The sequence below is a fragment of the Trichogramma pretiosum genome, unplaced genomic scaffold, assembly GCF_000599845.2.
Source record: "Trichogramma pretiosum strain Unisexual culture from Peru unplaced genomic scaffold, Tpre_2.0 scaffold11, whole genome shotgun sequence".
Classification (NCBI taxonomy): Eukaryota; Metazoa; Arthropoda; class Insecta; order Hymenoptera; family Trichogrammatidae; genus Trichogramma; species Trichogramma pretiosum.
In genome coordinates, this window is record NW_019641702.1 from 71,203 (window position 1) to 83,231 (window position 12,029).

The 12,029-nt window shown below is 30.3% G+C and overlaps 4 protein-coding genes across 6 annotated transcripts; 2 read left to right on the forward strand and 2 right to left on the reverse strand.

Moving 5' to 3' along the window:
• Positions 1-17: 17 nt before the first annotated feature.
• LOC106651908 (differentially expressed in FDCP 8 homolog) lies at positions 18-2,773 on the reverse strand. Of its 2 annotated transcripts, XM_014370603.2 has the most exons (7): positions 2,257-2,773; positions 1,891-2,182; positions 1,642-1,812; positions 1,494-1,547; positions 1,113-1,354; positions 796-1,031; positions 18-702 (listed from the first exon to the last, which is right to left on the reverse strand). In XM_014370603.2, exons 1-7 carry the CDS (start codon positions 2,413-2,415, stop codon positions 522-524), a joined length of 1,335 nt encoding a protein of 444 aa, XP_014226089.1. In that variant the 5' UTR covers positions 2,416-2,773; the 3' UTR covers positions 18-521. The 2 variants fall into 2 exon arrangements, with proteins under 2 accessions (XP_014226089.1, XP_014226090.1); XM_014370604.2 differs by lacking the exon at positions 1,494-1,547 and having other exon boundaries at positions 2,257-2,744.
• A 95-nt stretch (positions 2,774-2,868) lies between these two features.
• On the forward strand, positions 2,869-6,299 carry LOC106651904 (ATP-dependent RNA helicase DeaD-like). The gene is made up of 5 exons (XM_014370600.2): positions 2,869-3,078; positions 3,156-3,329; positions 3,396-3,597; positions 3,690-3,971; positions 4,041-6,299. Exons 1-5 carry the CDS (start codon positions 2,892-2,894, stop codon positions 6,241-6,243), a joined length of 3,048 nt encoding a protein of 1,015 aa, XP_014226086.1. The 5' UTR covers positions 2,869-2,891; the 3' UTR covers positions 6,244-6,299.
• Positions 6,300-6,535: 236 nt separating this feature from the next.
• Positions 6,536-9,566, forward strand: LOC106651907 (protein arginine N-methyltransferase 7). 2 transcript variants are annotated; one of them, XM_014370601.2, is made up of 10 exons: positions 6,536-6,633; positions 6,797-6,980; positions 7,058-7,207; positions 7,285-7,506; positions 7,581-7,819; positions 7,886-8,015; positions 8,102-8,328; positions 8,411-8,969; positions 9,034-9,194; positions 9,285-9,566. In XM_014370601.2, exons 1-10 carry the CDS (start codon positions 6,623-6,625, stop codon positions 9,547-9,549), a joined length of 2,148 nt encoding a protein of 715 aa, XP_014226087.1. In that variant the 5' UTR covers positions 6,536-6,622; the 3' UTR covers positions 9,550-9,566. The 2 variants fall into 2 exon arrangements, with proteins under 2 accessions (XP_014226087.1, XP_014226088.1); XM_014370602.2 differs by having other exon boundaries at positions 8,411-8,963.
• A 27-nt stretch (positions 9,567-9,593) lies between these two features.
• LOC106651911 (DTW domain-containing protein 2) lies at positions 9,594-11,139 on the reverse strand. Its single transcript, XM_014370606.2, has 5 exons — positions 10,718-11,139; positions 10,493-10,654; positions 10,241-10,424; positions 9,979-10,181; positions 9,594-9,906 (listed from the first exon to the last, which is right to left on the reverse strand). The coding sequence occupies exons 1-5, from the start codon at positions 10,801-10,803 to the stop codon at positions 9,762-9,764; spliced, it is 780 nt and encodes a 259-aa protein (XP_014226092.1). The 5' UTR covers positions 10,804-11,139; the 3' UTR covers positions 9,594-9,761.
• Positions 11,140-12,029: the final 890 nt, after the last annotated feature.

Genomic DNA, 12,029 nt, shown 5'->3' on the forward strand with positions numbered 1-12,029 from the left:
TCGATGTATCTAATTTCCTAACATGCGACTTGCATTTGTGAACAATTCATATGCAAACGCAATTATCTGACAGGTTGAAATTTAAACTCGGTCTTTAATTTCACGAACAATAAGTACAGGATATTTCGTTTAATTCAAGTAAGAGTTTTCTTTAACTTTAAAAAATTATATTTTTTTTTATTTAAGTATAAAATAACGATTATAAATATATTTTAACAATTCATTTATAATAAGGCGTATTATATACTATAGACTGCATTTCCGAAGAATTTCACAATTTGAGTTTAACATTTTTCTTTTTTACAGTGAAGCAGATAGTTTTTAAAAATTTGGTCATTTGTTTTTAAAATTAATTAATGTTAATAGAATAAAATATGACTTGATAACTTGTGCACATTTTACATTCAGGATATTAATATAAAAATAAGTTTCAGTTATAAATTGTTGCCTCTTTCGTAAATTATTGCATAATTGTATAACATTTTGTTTTTGATAAAAACTATTTAAATTTGTTATTATTATTATTGCACTTTGTTAGGAGTTAATTGTCTTTTTTCTCGTCTTAAACATTTAGGGCAACAATGGTTTTGTTTTGATTTACACTTTCTATGATAAACAGTTGAACATACATTACACATCAGAGCAGTTGTATCCCATGGATAAATTATTTCATTATTTCCACAAAGTTCACAATGATGACCCCTGTAAATTGCATAAAATTAGAAGTCGGTTAGTTGTTGATTCATATTTATTGTTACGAACTTGAAGTAAAAATAAACAGAAAATAATTCTTGCCTTGCTTTGCAAAGATTGCATGTTTCAGTTATATGATTTCTCATGATATCATAGGCAGATTGTAATTCAATCTGTAAAGCTCCATTTTGAAGATCAATTAAGTCTTGTATTGAATAATGACCGCAACTTTCAATCATGTGCTTTCTTAAACCAGTTTTCCATGGCAAACCTTGGTTATTTGCTTCTGGACACACGATTAAATACTGTTTCATCATTTGCATTTCTTCTCTGTGTCTCTATTAAAAAAGTAAAAAACAATAATTTGTAAGTACTGTGAATAACTTGAATATTTCAATTATAATATTTTAAATCCTTACTTTTATCAATGCTAAGTCTGGAATCAAAGAAAATAACTTTTCATTCAATTCTTCTAAAAGTAGTACTGGTTTAGATTGTAACAAATTTAACAATTGATGTGCAGCACGACTAACTCGCTTTGGTTCCATATCCCAGTTTCGAATAACTCGTGCAGGTATTGTAATTGAAGAATTCCAATGACAGCGATAGCAATAATATAAACCACTATAGTCACAAAGCCTAGGTTCTATCCAACCTCCTTCTAAAGTTTTTATTGAAAACAAAAATTATATTAATACTAATGAAACTAAATTTATGTTAATCTACACAGTTACATAAGACAGTCTAAGAAACTAATTTTTATTCATAGTGTACAAATTTATATTCTCATGCAGCTTTACCTGCGAATTTAAAAGGACTGGCAAAACATGAAAAAAATAATCCTCTCGAGACAGCTTGCAATATATTATACATAAATCATTGCAATGGTCATTTTAAAATAAAATATTAATTCTTTTATGTCATAAAAAATTTAGAAAAAATACTTACTGAAAGTTATTTTGGAATTACATTCAGCACACCTGTATGCTTGAGCAGACAATCCTTTTTCAGGACAAATATCTTTTGTATATTTATATCCACCTGCTTCGCTAGCAATGACATGAACACATACTCTACGTATATTTGACATACACTTCATGTGACAAGAATAGCCGCAATCTGAATGAAATAAAATATGTTATTATATTGAAAAATACAAAAATGTAGCTTGCAATTATTTTCATTGATAACGATTACCATTACACATATACCATGATTGCAACATGGTCCATATACCAGCACTGCAGTGATCACAATAAACTGGACTAGAAGTTGTGATGTACAATTTTTGTGGCTTAAAATGGTGACCTAAAACGACACATGTTTCTACTGCTTTTTCAATAGAAGTTTCACGAAGTTCCTGAACCCTGAGTCGCAGTTCTATCAAACGTCTGACTAGCCATTTTCTTTCTTCTGAACATTCTGCACTTTCCAATACCATTTCCTTACATTTTTCTATCAACTCTTGAATCTCGTGTTGATCTATTGTCTGTTACAAAATTGAAATAAATAGGTAATTTTTTAATATGTTACAAAAAAATATTAAAATCTAATGAAAATAACCTTAGGAATTTGTAATGAATTTTCAATAGATCTTAACGTAAGAGGAACAACAGTTCTGCTTTCAGAGCTGTCATCTCCATTCGTCGACGAAGATGGTGTTGGTGAAGTATTATCTTCCTCGCGATTCATTTTTTCAATATGATCAGCATTAATATTCATACTGAAAAAATTAAAAATTGCACCAAGATATTAAAATGAAATCTTCATTCACTCAACGCGAAGGTTAATAAGCTGAAATCATGACGTTCTTCGGATTTTCCCAGCGTCAAGAGTGGCGTGTTGCAAGGTAGGACAAAAAATAGCAAAACATCGCGAAGACAGAGAAGATAAAGCTGGGCTTTGTTTTGGAACCTAACATCTAAACAGACTGCAATTGCAAGTCCGAAAGATTCTAATACGACTCAATGACAGCTCGAACGCTCCGCAGGGGCAACGATCAAAACGTAAATCGTGTCACACAACACACTCCGACAACAAACTCACATGTACACACGCAACACGCATCAACTCAGTCTGCTTACTGCAATAATTCTGCAATGCTTGCGCGCTTGAAACCAGTTGATCCAGCGTTAACCTAAAAGCGACCGGCTGTCATACGACTTATTTATTTTGAATCATTTTTAATATTTTAAAAAATGTCGCGTAAAATAGCTCGTGATTTATCCACCATTGATCTTTCGAGTGATATAGAATTGAAAAATGATCTGACATTCTCTCTGATGGGCTTATCGCAGCCTGTTTTGAAAGGTCTACTGACTTGCGGATTTCACAAACCCTCTCCTATCCAATTTAAATCCATCCCCTTGGGACGATGTGGATTTGGTAAAGTAACATTTTGCGGATTTTGGCTCTCTTCTGAATTATTAATCGTTATATTTTTTATCATGTATTTTTTTTAGATTTAATTTTAAAAGCCAAGTCAGGAACTGGTAAGACTGCAGTTTTTGGCGTGATTGCTTTGGAAATGATTGATACTAGCATAAATCAAGTTCAAGTTATAGTAATAGCTCCTACTAGAGAAATAGCCATTCAAAATCAAGAAGTTATTTCAGCAATTGGCTGTGAAATAAAAGGTAAATAAATTTCATAATTTAAATTAATTTTAAAAAACAAACTCACAAGTGCTTGTTACTGTTCAGGTTTAAAAGTTTGTAAATTTATTGGTGGTAGACCAATTAAAAATGATAAGAAAATTATTGGCAATTGTCATATTGCAATTGGAGCTCCCGGAAGGATAAGGCATTTGATTGAAACAAACATTCTTCAATCGAACGCAATTCGTCTTATTGTTCTTGATGAAGCTGACAAGTTGCTAGAAGACAGCTTTCAAAAAGATATCAAGTATGTTATTTTCAAAAATTTTAATAATAAATTTCTCAAATGAAGATGAAAATGAGTTAAAAATAATTATATTTTTTAATTTGTTTGTTTAGCTTTGTATTTTCAAAACTTCCTGAAAATAAACAAGTTATAGCAGCTAGTGCTACTTATGCTGATGGTTTAGAAAATTTTTTAAAGACTTATATGCAATCGCCTAAGTTGTGTTGTCCAGATGATGAAGGATCCATACCATTAGGTTTAAAACAATTTGTTTGCATATTGCCAAGTCATCCACTTGAACAGAGACAACGTCAAATTAAGATTGAAAAATTAGTAAAAATTTTGGAAAAAAATTTTTTCAAACAGTGCCTTGTTTTTTCTAATTATCAAATTGTGTACGTACCAATGGTATAATATCTCTGTTTACAGAAACTTCTTAGAACTCATTATTTTCTTTTTTTCAGAGCTCAATCAGTTTCTAACATGTTGAAAAACACAGGCTTAGGTAAGACTATTGATTCTATTAATGGGAGTCAAACGATGGAAAAAAGAATTGATTCTATCAAGAAATTAAAAAGCACTGAAAATAAAATTATAGTCACAACTGATGTATTAGCTAGAGGAATAGATGCCCAAAATGTTGATTTGGTTATAAATTTAGATATTCCTAGAGATTTTAATGGTAAAAGTGATCCTAGTGCAACTTATATACACAGAATTGGCAGAGCCGGGCGTTATGGGCGTCGTGGATTAGCTATTAATTTAATTGCTGAAAAAGAGTTGAATGATTTTCAAAATTTGCTGTCATCTGTTGGTGGTCCAGATTATTCAATATTTAAATTACCTGAAAATTGTTCAGAAAATCTTTGGAATGATGCAGATGATGTGTATGAAAGAATACATGCTGTTAAAAAAATAGATCAAGAAAACAACAAAACAAAAGAAAAAAAAGATACTTCATTTGAAATTATTAAAAAAAATAAGCCTAAGAATGATACAATTACGGACAAAGGAGTTGATAGTTTGAAAAATTCAAATAATTCAAGTGATGGGTCAAAAGAAAAATACAAATCTTTTCAAAATTCCTCTCGTTGGAAAGAATACTGTCATACAGATAATTTGCAAGAGTTAAAAATTTCTCAGAGTGATGATCCATCTTTAACTGAAAGATTAAACGAGGGTGTTAATTTTGGATTTAATTTTCATAAAGTTCCAAAAGGTAAATTATCAAAAACTGAAACAGATGATTTAACATCTTTTTTCAACATTAAGTACAAAAGAAAAAGTACCCATAATAGCTCTAATGATAGTTTAGCATTTGAAATAATACATGAAAGGGAAACTTTGAATGTTGAAGAAATAGATATACAAAAAAGTATTGCTGAATTGAAAAATCACTGTGATAATTTCATATTTGAAACACAAGATTTCCAATTTCTATTAAAATTAAAAAATAATTTAGGAAAAAATTCATTTTCATCTTCAGAAGACCCTGCTGAAGACTCAAATATTTATAAAGCAGCTTGTTGGAAGAACAAACTCAAACATGAATTAAACTTGTTAAGAAAACTTTTTTTAAAAACCAAACAAGATAATGGCATACATACTCTAAACTTTTATGAAGCTCTACATCATTTTTACTATATGCAACAAAAAGCACTTATGTGCATATATCCTGAAATCAGAAATGAAGAAGAAATTAAAGATACATACCTTTATTCAGAAGACAATGCCAATATCAATCTATTAAATATGTATGGAGAAATTGAAAACTTTAAAAGTTTATATCGTAATTCAGATTTTAAAGAATTTTCTTCTTACTTTCCATATCCTATGAAAATTGGAGAATCATTACCCAATCTCATGATGAGTGAGAATGATATTAAAAAATATAAATTATGTGTTGAATTTTTAAAAAACAACTCAGAATTTTTCTCAGAATGGTTCAAGATAAGAACATTATTGAATGGTGTTAATAATGAAAAAATCAAACAAATGATTGAAAAAAGTATTATTTCAGAACCAAATATAAGCTATGTTAAGTTATGTTCCATCTTTCATAATAATACTGTTGAAGATAATAATGTAGTAGACAGTAGTGATTTTTCTGAAAGCGAAGAATTGAATTCTGATACGTCAACAACATCTGAAAAAAATAATAATGGAAGTGACATTTCTGATGTACAGATCTTAGGTGAAGAATTAAAGATTGTCTCATTGAGCACAGACAATATTTCATCTGGAAAAAGTGTGAGTTGTATCCAAAAATTATCTAAAGAAAGTGATGAAAGTGATGGAAGTGATGGAAGTGATGGAAGTGATGAAAACTGCTTCAATGAAAATGTAAATACTCCAGTTGAAAATGTTGTTAATGAAGAATTGAATCATAATGCTTACACCTCAATGCTTCAAGATAATGCTTTTAGTTCTAATGTATATAATAATTATGCCCGTGAAAACAGAGAAAATAGTGAGATTCCATACAATAATCAGCTGTATCTGTCAAATAATATTCATGTCAACCACTCTTGTTATGGAAACATTAATTATGGTGAATCGTCAAACAGTGAAGATCATGAACTTGATCTTTTCTTTTCAAATTTAAGAATCCAAACTAATCAAATTCATATGCAAGAATATACCTATCATATGTTTAACGAAATGTGATAAATTAAGTATTTTCATAAGGTTCAATAAAGTTTATTTTTTTATAATAATATAAATAAATGGAAACAATTTTTTCTTAAAAGATAATCCTTTTGCATTTTGGCATTTTTCGATTACTTCTTAATGACATACTCGTCAAGTGCTTGCTTTGATTTTCAGTTTATTCTAATGCTACCAAATTTTATGAAATGAATATTAAATCATAAAATCGGTAAGCATTTGAAAACATGCGATTGTTTACCTTTTATTGCAATTCAGCCGGCTTCCGTAAGGTGGCGAGGTTCCGATCTACTCGCTGCACTCGTCCGCTGTCCCTGTCTGCAATCTGCACATGTGCTTCTTGTCAATTCACTAGCAACTCCGAACTTGAACTTAATTGATGCGATTCGGGTAATATGATATATGATTAAATTCAATTAGCTGTACAATGTCAAATAAATGTGTGTCACCATAGTTTTTGTCAATATATATGTTTTGACTTTCATAAGCCTATAACCTCAAACTGCAGCCAACTAGAAATTCGCAGTTAAATATTATAAATATTATGTTACAGTGGTCTATTGAAGTTGAGATTTGTCAATCATTTTTTCCTTTCTACTCGCAAAATGAGTATTTTTCTTCAAAATACCAATCCAATGACAGGTGTTGTAGGGTGGGAAGAGAAGGATCCAGATTATGATTACTACCAAGAAATTGCTCGATCTGCATTTGCTGATATGTTACATGATCATGAAAGAGTAAACAATAAATTTTATTGATTTGATGCAACATATAAAATTCAGATATATATGTTTTATATTTTATTGTATAACAGAATTACAAGTATTATTTGGGCCTCAAAGCTGCTATTAATGCTAAACATGCTGCAGGAGAGAAGGCTCATGTTCTTGACATTGGTACTGGAACTGGATTATTATCAATGATGGCTGCTAAATTAGGAGCAGATAGCATTGTTGCCTGTGAGGTTGGTTTGAAATGTTCATATGTCTTTCATCATTGGGAATTGACATAAATTATTAACGCATAAAAATACATTTTTAGGCTTTTAAACCAATGGCTGAATGTGCTACAAAAATCATGAAAGAAAATGGTTTCGGTGAAAAAATTGAATTAATTTACAAAAGATCTACTAAGTTGACAGTAGGAGAAAATGGAGATCTTAAACATCGTGCCAATATTTTGGTAACTGAAGTTTTTGATACAGAGCTGATAGGTGAAGGAGCACTCTCAACATTTAAACATGCTCAAGAAGTCCTCTTAGATGTATGTAGAGTTAGTTACAGTAAATTACAGTAATTTGTGTTTAAAAAATGATATTCAATTTTTTATTTTTTTAGAGTAATCCTATTGTGATTCCAAGCAGTGCAACAGTTTATGCTCAAGTAATTGATAGTTCTTTGGTGAAAGGATGGAATAGAGTCAATTGCATCAAAGATAAAATTTCCTCAAATGAGTTATTAAAAGTTCCTAAATGTACTCAATCGTGTTCAGGAGCTTCAGCTGTGCATGACATACAATTATCACAGTTGCCATATGGCTCTTTTACCCCTTTGAGTGAAGCAATACCAATATATCAGTAAGCATAAAGTTTTAAATTTCATTTTTGATGATTTAAAATTAATCAAATTCTGTTTGAAATTAGGTTTGACTGGACAGGAAAAGTTCCTTTAAAATTTAATGAAAATGCTGAATTTTCTATAAAACCAATTAACAAAGGTACAGCTCATGCAGTTTTTATTTGGTGGGACATTGTTATGGATATGCATGGTGAAGTAAGGACATCTATTTCGTGATAATTTGATTTTTTTAAATATATTATAACGAAATGGAATTATTCAAAAATCTTTTTTGAAATTAGGTCTTGTTGAGTTGTGCACCTGTGTGGAATCACCCAGATGTACAGGAGAAATTGAAGAAGCAAAAAAATTATGAAAAATTAGTTGATGAAATTCCATGGAGAGATCATTGGATGCAAGCTGTATATTATCTTCCTAATGATTTAAACATGCACCCAGAAACAGAAGTATATCTTACTGCCTCTCATGATGAATATTCATTCTGGTTTTCTTTAAATGAAAACAAAGGGTAATAATATTGATTTCATAAAACAATAAAATAATAAATGAAAATCTTGGTTCGAAATTAAAATTATAATTTTTTTTTTCAGGATCACAAATACTGGCTTGGACAGACCTGTATGCGAGTGCTATGTACATTTAGCTCTATCTAGAACACGAATTGGGCAGTGGAATAATGAGAGTAGAAATCAAAAATATTTACAAGCTATACAGAATAAAGTTCGACCAGATGCTACTTGTCTCTGTCTATCCGATTCTTCTCTTCTAGGTCTTTCAATAGCAAATATGAATATTAAAAAATTGTATATTTTGGAAACAAAACCACTTTCAAAGAGAACAATAGAAATGTTTATAAATGCAAATAACTTAGAAGAGAAAGTTTCTGTAATTGACTCAGTGGACAAGTTACCAGCATTTAGTGAATTTGATTTAATTTTTGGTGAACCTTATTTTGTCACTTCGATTCTACCTTGGGATAATTTTTATTTTTGGTATCTTATATCTAAAGATTCTAAAAATATACCAAGAATACCAGAAAAAGCAGTTATAAAAGGAGTAGCAGTTGAATTTAGAGATCTTCATAAAATTCGTGCTCCTTTGGGAATTTGTGAAGGATTTGATATGACAATGTTTGATGATTTGGTAAAGGTAGAAAAAAAATTTTAAACAAATTTTTTGAATTTGTTATTACAACCAATACCTTTTTTTGCAGTCTTCAAGCGATAAAACTGACAGTACAGTAGAAGCTCAACCCCTTTGGGAATATCCTGGTAAAGCCTTAACTGAAGCATTTAGTATTAATAGTTTTGATTTTTGTCAAAATGTAGAAAAATCCAGTTGTACTGAATCTCAAACAATAATTCGATTTTCTGAGTGAGTATTAAAAAGTTCTAAATTGATTGGAATTTTTATAAGTTAAAATAACTTATTAATTATTAATTCTCATATGACTTTTAATTTCAGGAGCGGAAGTTGCAATGGCATAGCTTTATGGGTAGATTGGCATTTGGATCAAGACAATGAAATTGTAGTTTCATCTGGTCCAATTGTAAAAATTATTCCTGGTGAACGTTTGTCCTGGGATCCATATACAAGACAAGGAGTTCATTTGCCTTATGAAATTAAAAACGTTTCTTCTGAAAATTCATTGCGTATAAGGCACAAATTTAATCCAAAAGAAGGAACAATGCATTTCAATTTTGAAATTATATCTGATAAAGATTGCTAATGAAACAAACTAAAAAAGAAACAAAAATTATTCTGTTATTGATGTATGTTTAATGATTTAAAAGTAGTTTTCATAACTTTTTGTACAAAAATTGAACATTTTTAATCAATGCAAAGTCACATTTGATAATATTACTAATATAAGTGTACAAAATATTTAACTAAATAAAATTTGTAAATATAAATATGTATGTATGTAATAACAGTTTTTGTTTAACAATCTTTTTCAAGTTTTTGAGTATCAGGTATTGTTTTTAATTGTTTAGCAAGTCTTTTCCCTATGAGCTTTGGATAACTTTTTTGTTTCACTAAAAATTCTTTACTTTGATGAGTTACTGCTCCATTATCTAGTTGAAATCTATAGAAAAGAATATTTCACATTTAATCATTGAAGTTTTAGTTAAAAAATAAATTTACAAATAATACTTACTTGCATAAATGTTTTAAAGGACCTAGCATTTCATTTCTAATTGATGGATTATTTTCCACTATTGAAAGTGCAAAAGCACCTGTTTCAAGAGTTGATAGACATCCTTCTGCAGGTTGTGTTCTTATAACATATTCACTTGTTGGTACATCCACAAGTTTACAAGAGCGCATTTTTTTTAAAGTTGGACTTGCAGTATACATGGCCTGAAATATAAATATAATAACTGTTTGGTAATCAAGCAATCAATAAATCATAGGCATACCTTAGCTTGCGGCCAAGTTCCATCCAGTAGAACTAAATTATAAGGCTTTTGATTATCTATTCCTACAGCATTTACTTCATTTAATGGCACTGCATCAGGGGATGGATAGAGCAGAATTGTGTTAGGATCATTTAAAATTTCTGCCAATCCGTTATGTTTCGTCATGCTAGGAAACTTTTTACCACTGATTGATGAAATAAAAATCAAATTAGTATTATACATCAGAAAATGTAGAAATCAAGTAAGATTTACATGTAAGTTAAACATTTTTCATTTCCAAGTGAAAGAGTGAGCATTGGTGCTGTCCTCAGGCATCGTTTGACTTCCGCTGGGTGCTGCAGTATAATTATTCTTGAAGCTGGATTCAAAGGCTGTTTGGGTAAACCAGGACACCAACACACACCAGAAGGACGTCTGTAAATAATGATATATCATTTAAATAATCAAATGATTGAAAGAAAATTCACAAAAACAAACCTGCACTGAGAACACTTGTCACGCATTTTAGGAGGATCCGGCGGTATTTCCGAAAGTTCCTCCCAAATGCCACCTTCCTCGGCCATTCTGGTAATTATTTTTTAATTATTAAGTATCAAAACTTTGATTATACGTCGTTTTCAACCCACGCATGTCAACTTCACAGCTGAGAAGCATGACTTTCTGCTGTGGAGTAAGTCATCGTGTGATTTAAAGTTCTTGTATTTGTATACACACTGCTAAAGTTGCGGCACATACCGGCTGTATTTCGGCGACTTAATTTTTCAAAACAAGATTCTAACATAACTGTCAACTTTGAATTCTCGATAGAAATGTGTAGTTTGTAGCAGACTTAACATCTGAGACTGATAGTAAACGTAAACTAGTTTTGATTACATGTTTTTTTTTTGATTGATTCTTGCTATTCGCAATGAAATGAGTAATAATCGCGTGTCTATTTACATTATTGAAAATCGATAAAGTAGAAATACAATGTAAAATGCTTAACGAGTTCAAATTGAGCTCGCTAGAGGCAGCACAAGTCATAGTCAGGTCAAAGTGTTAAGACGAATGAAATTAAGCGTTTACATTGCTTGGAATCAAATGATTTTTTTATTTTAGGAGTTGTAGGTATAAAAACGATGTGAAAGAATAACCCTGCTAATGTTGTTTTTTCATTTCTATTTTTGTTATTTAATACAAATGTTGTTTCTACATTGATAAAATAAAAATAATGTAAATTTCATATTCTTTCCTGATTAATAAGACTTTAAAAGGACAAATCAATACAGCAATGGTAAAATTTTTTCATTGTTCATCATATAATACAACTTCTTCAAAGCTCGCGTGAGCAAAAAAAATGATTAAACGCTGAATTTGATGCATTATGACAGTGAATTTAAATTTATTGTCGAAGAATTCCATAAACACATGGAAGAATAAGTTATATTGTGTAAAATGCATAAAAGCTGCAAGCTTAGACATTACTATTTAGCGATCTTTTCTATAGAAGAAGTTATTGATGCTGCTAAAGGAGCATAATGTGTATCAAATTCCAAGTTTGTTACGCGTAAAATATTTTAATTATCTAGAATAATGCTTATACAAAAATGAAAGAGCTTTCACGAGCTTTGGCTTTGATCCGCCATGAAAATGTTATATAAATCTTCGTTCACCAATGATTTGTCGATGATCATGTCGTAGCACTCGAGCTGCAGCTGATAGTGAATTAGTTTTATCCAGGGCCCATCGACGGGAAAACCTTCTCGATAGTTTTTCAACCAGATGCATGACACAAGCATCTGCATACTCG

What these genes read in the sequence shown, in the direction of transcription:
- LOC106651908 (XM_014370603.2), bottom strand. Translation starts at nt 2,415, where the DNA reads ATGAATATTAATGCTGATCATATTGAAAAAATGAATCGCGAGGAAGAT. An exon ending in ATTCATTACAAATTCCTAAG is followed by an intron (nt 2,183 to 2,256) that starts GTTATTTTCATT and finishes ATTTTGTAACAG; the next exon opens with ACAATAGATCAACACGAGAT. An exon ending in ATCATGGTATATGTGTAATG is followed by an intron (nt 1,813 to 1,890) that starts GTAATCGTTATC and finishes TATTTCATTCAG; the next exon opens with ATTGCGGCTATTCTTGTCAC.
- LOC106651904 (XM_014370600.2), top strand. Translation starts at nt 2,892, where the DNA reads ATGTCGCGTAAAATAGCTCGTGATTTATCCACCATTGATCTTTCGAGT. An exon ending in CTTGGGACGATGTGGATTTG is followed by an intron (nt 3,079 to 3,155) that starts GTAAAGTAACAT and finishes TATTTTTTTTAG; the next exon opens with ATTTAATTTTAAAAGCCAAG. An exon ending in AATTGGCTGTGAAATAAAAG is followed by an intron (nt 3,330 to 3,395) that starts GTAAATAAATTT and finishes GTTACTGTTCAG; the next exon opens with GTTTAAAAGTTTGTAAATTT.
- LOC106651907 (XM_014370601.2), top strand. An exon ending in CTCAAGAAGTCCTCTTAGAT is followed by an intron (nt 7,507 to 7,580) that starts GTATGTAGAGTT and finishes TTATTTTTTTAG; the next exon opens with AGTAATCCTATTGTGATTCC. An exon ending in ACAATAATTCGATTTTCTGA is followed by an intron (nt 9,195 to 9,284) that starts GTGAGTATTAAA and finishes TTTTAATTTCAG; the next exon opens with GAGCGGAAGTTGCAATGGCA.
- LOC106651911 (XM_014370606.2), bottom strand. Translation starts at nt 10,803, where the DNA reads ATGGCCGAGGAAGGTGGCATTTGGGAGGAACTTTCGGAAATACCGCCG. An exon ending in GACAAGTGTTCTCAGTGCAG is followed by an intron (nt 10,655 to 10,717) that starts GTTTGTTTTTGT and finishes CATTATTTACAG; the next exon opens with ACGTCCTTCTGGTGTGTGTT. An exon ending in GAAAAATGTTTAACTTACAT is followed by an intron (nt 10,425 to 10,492) that starts GTAAATCTTACT and finishes TTCATCAATCAG; the next exon opens with TGGTAAAAAGTTTCCTAGCA.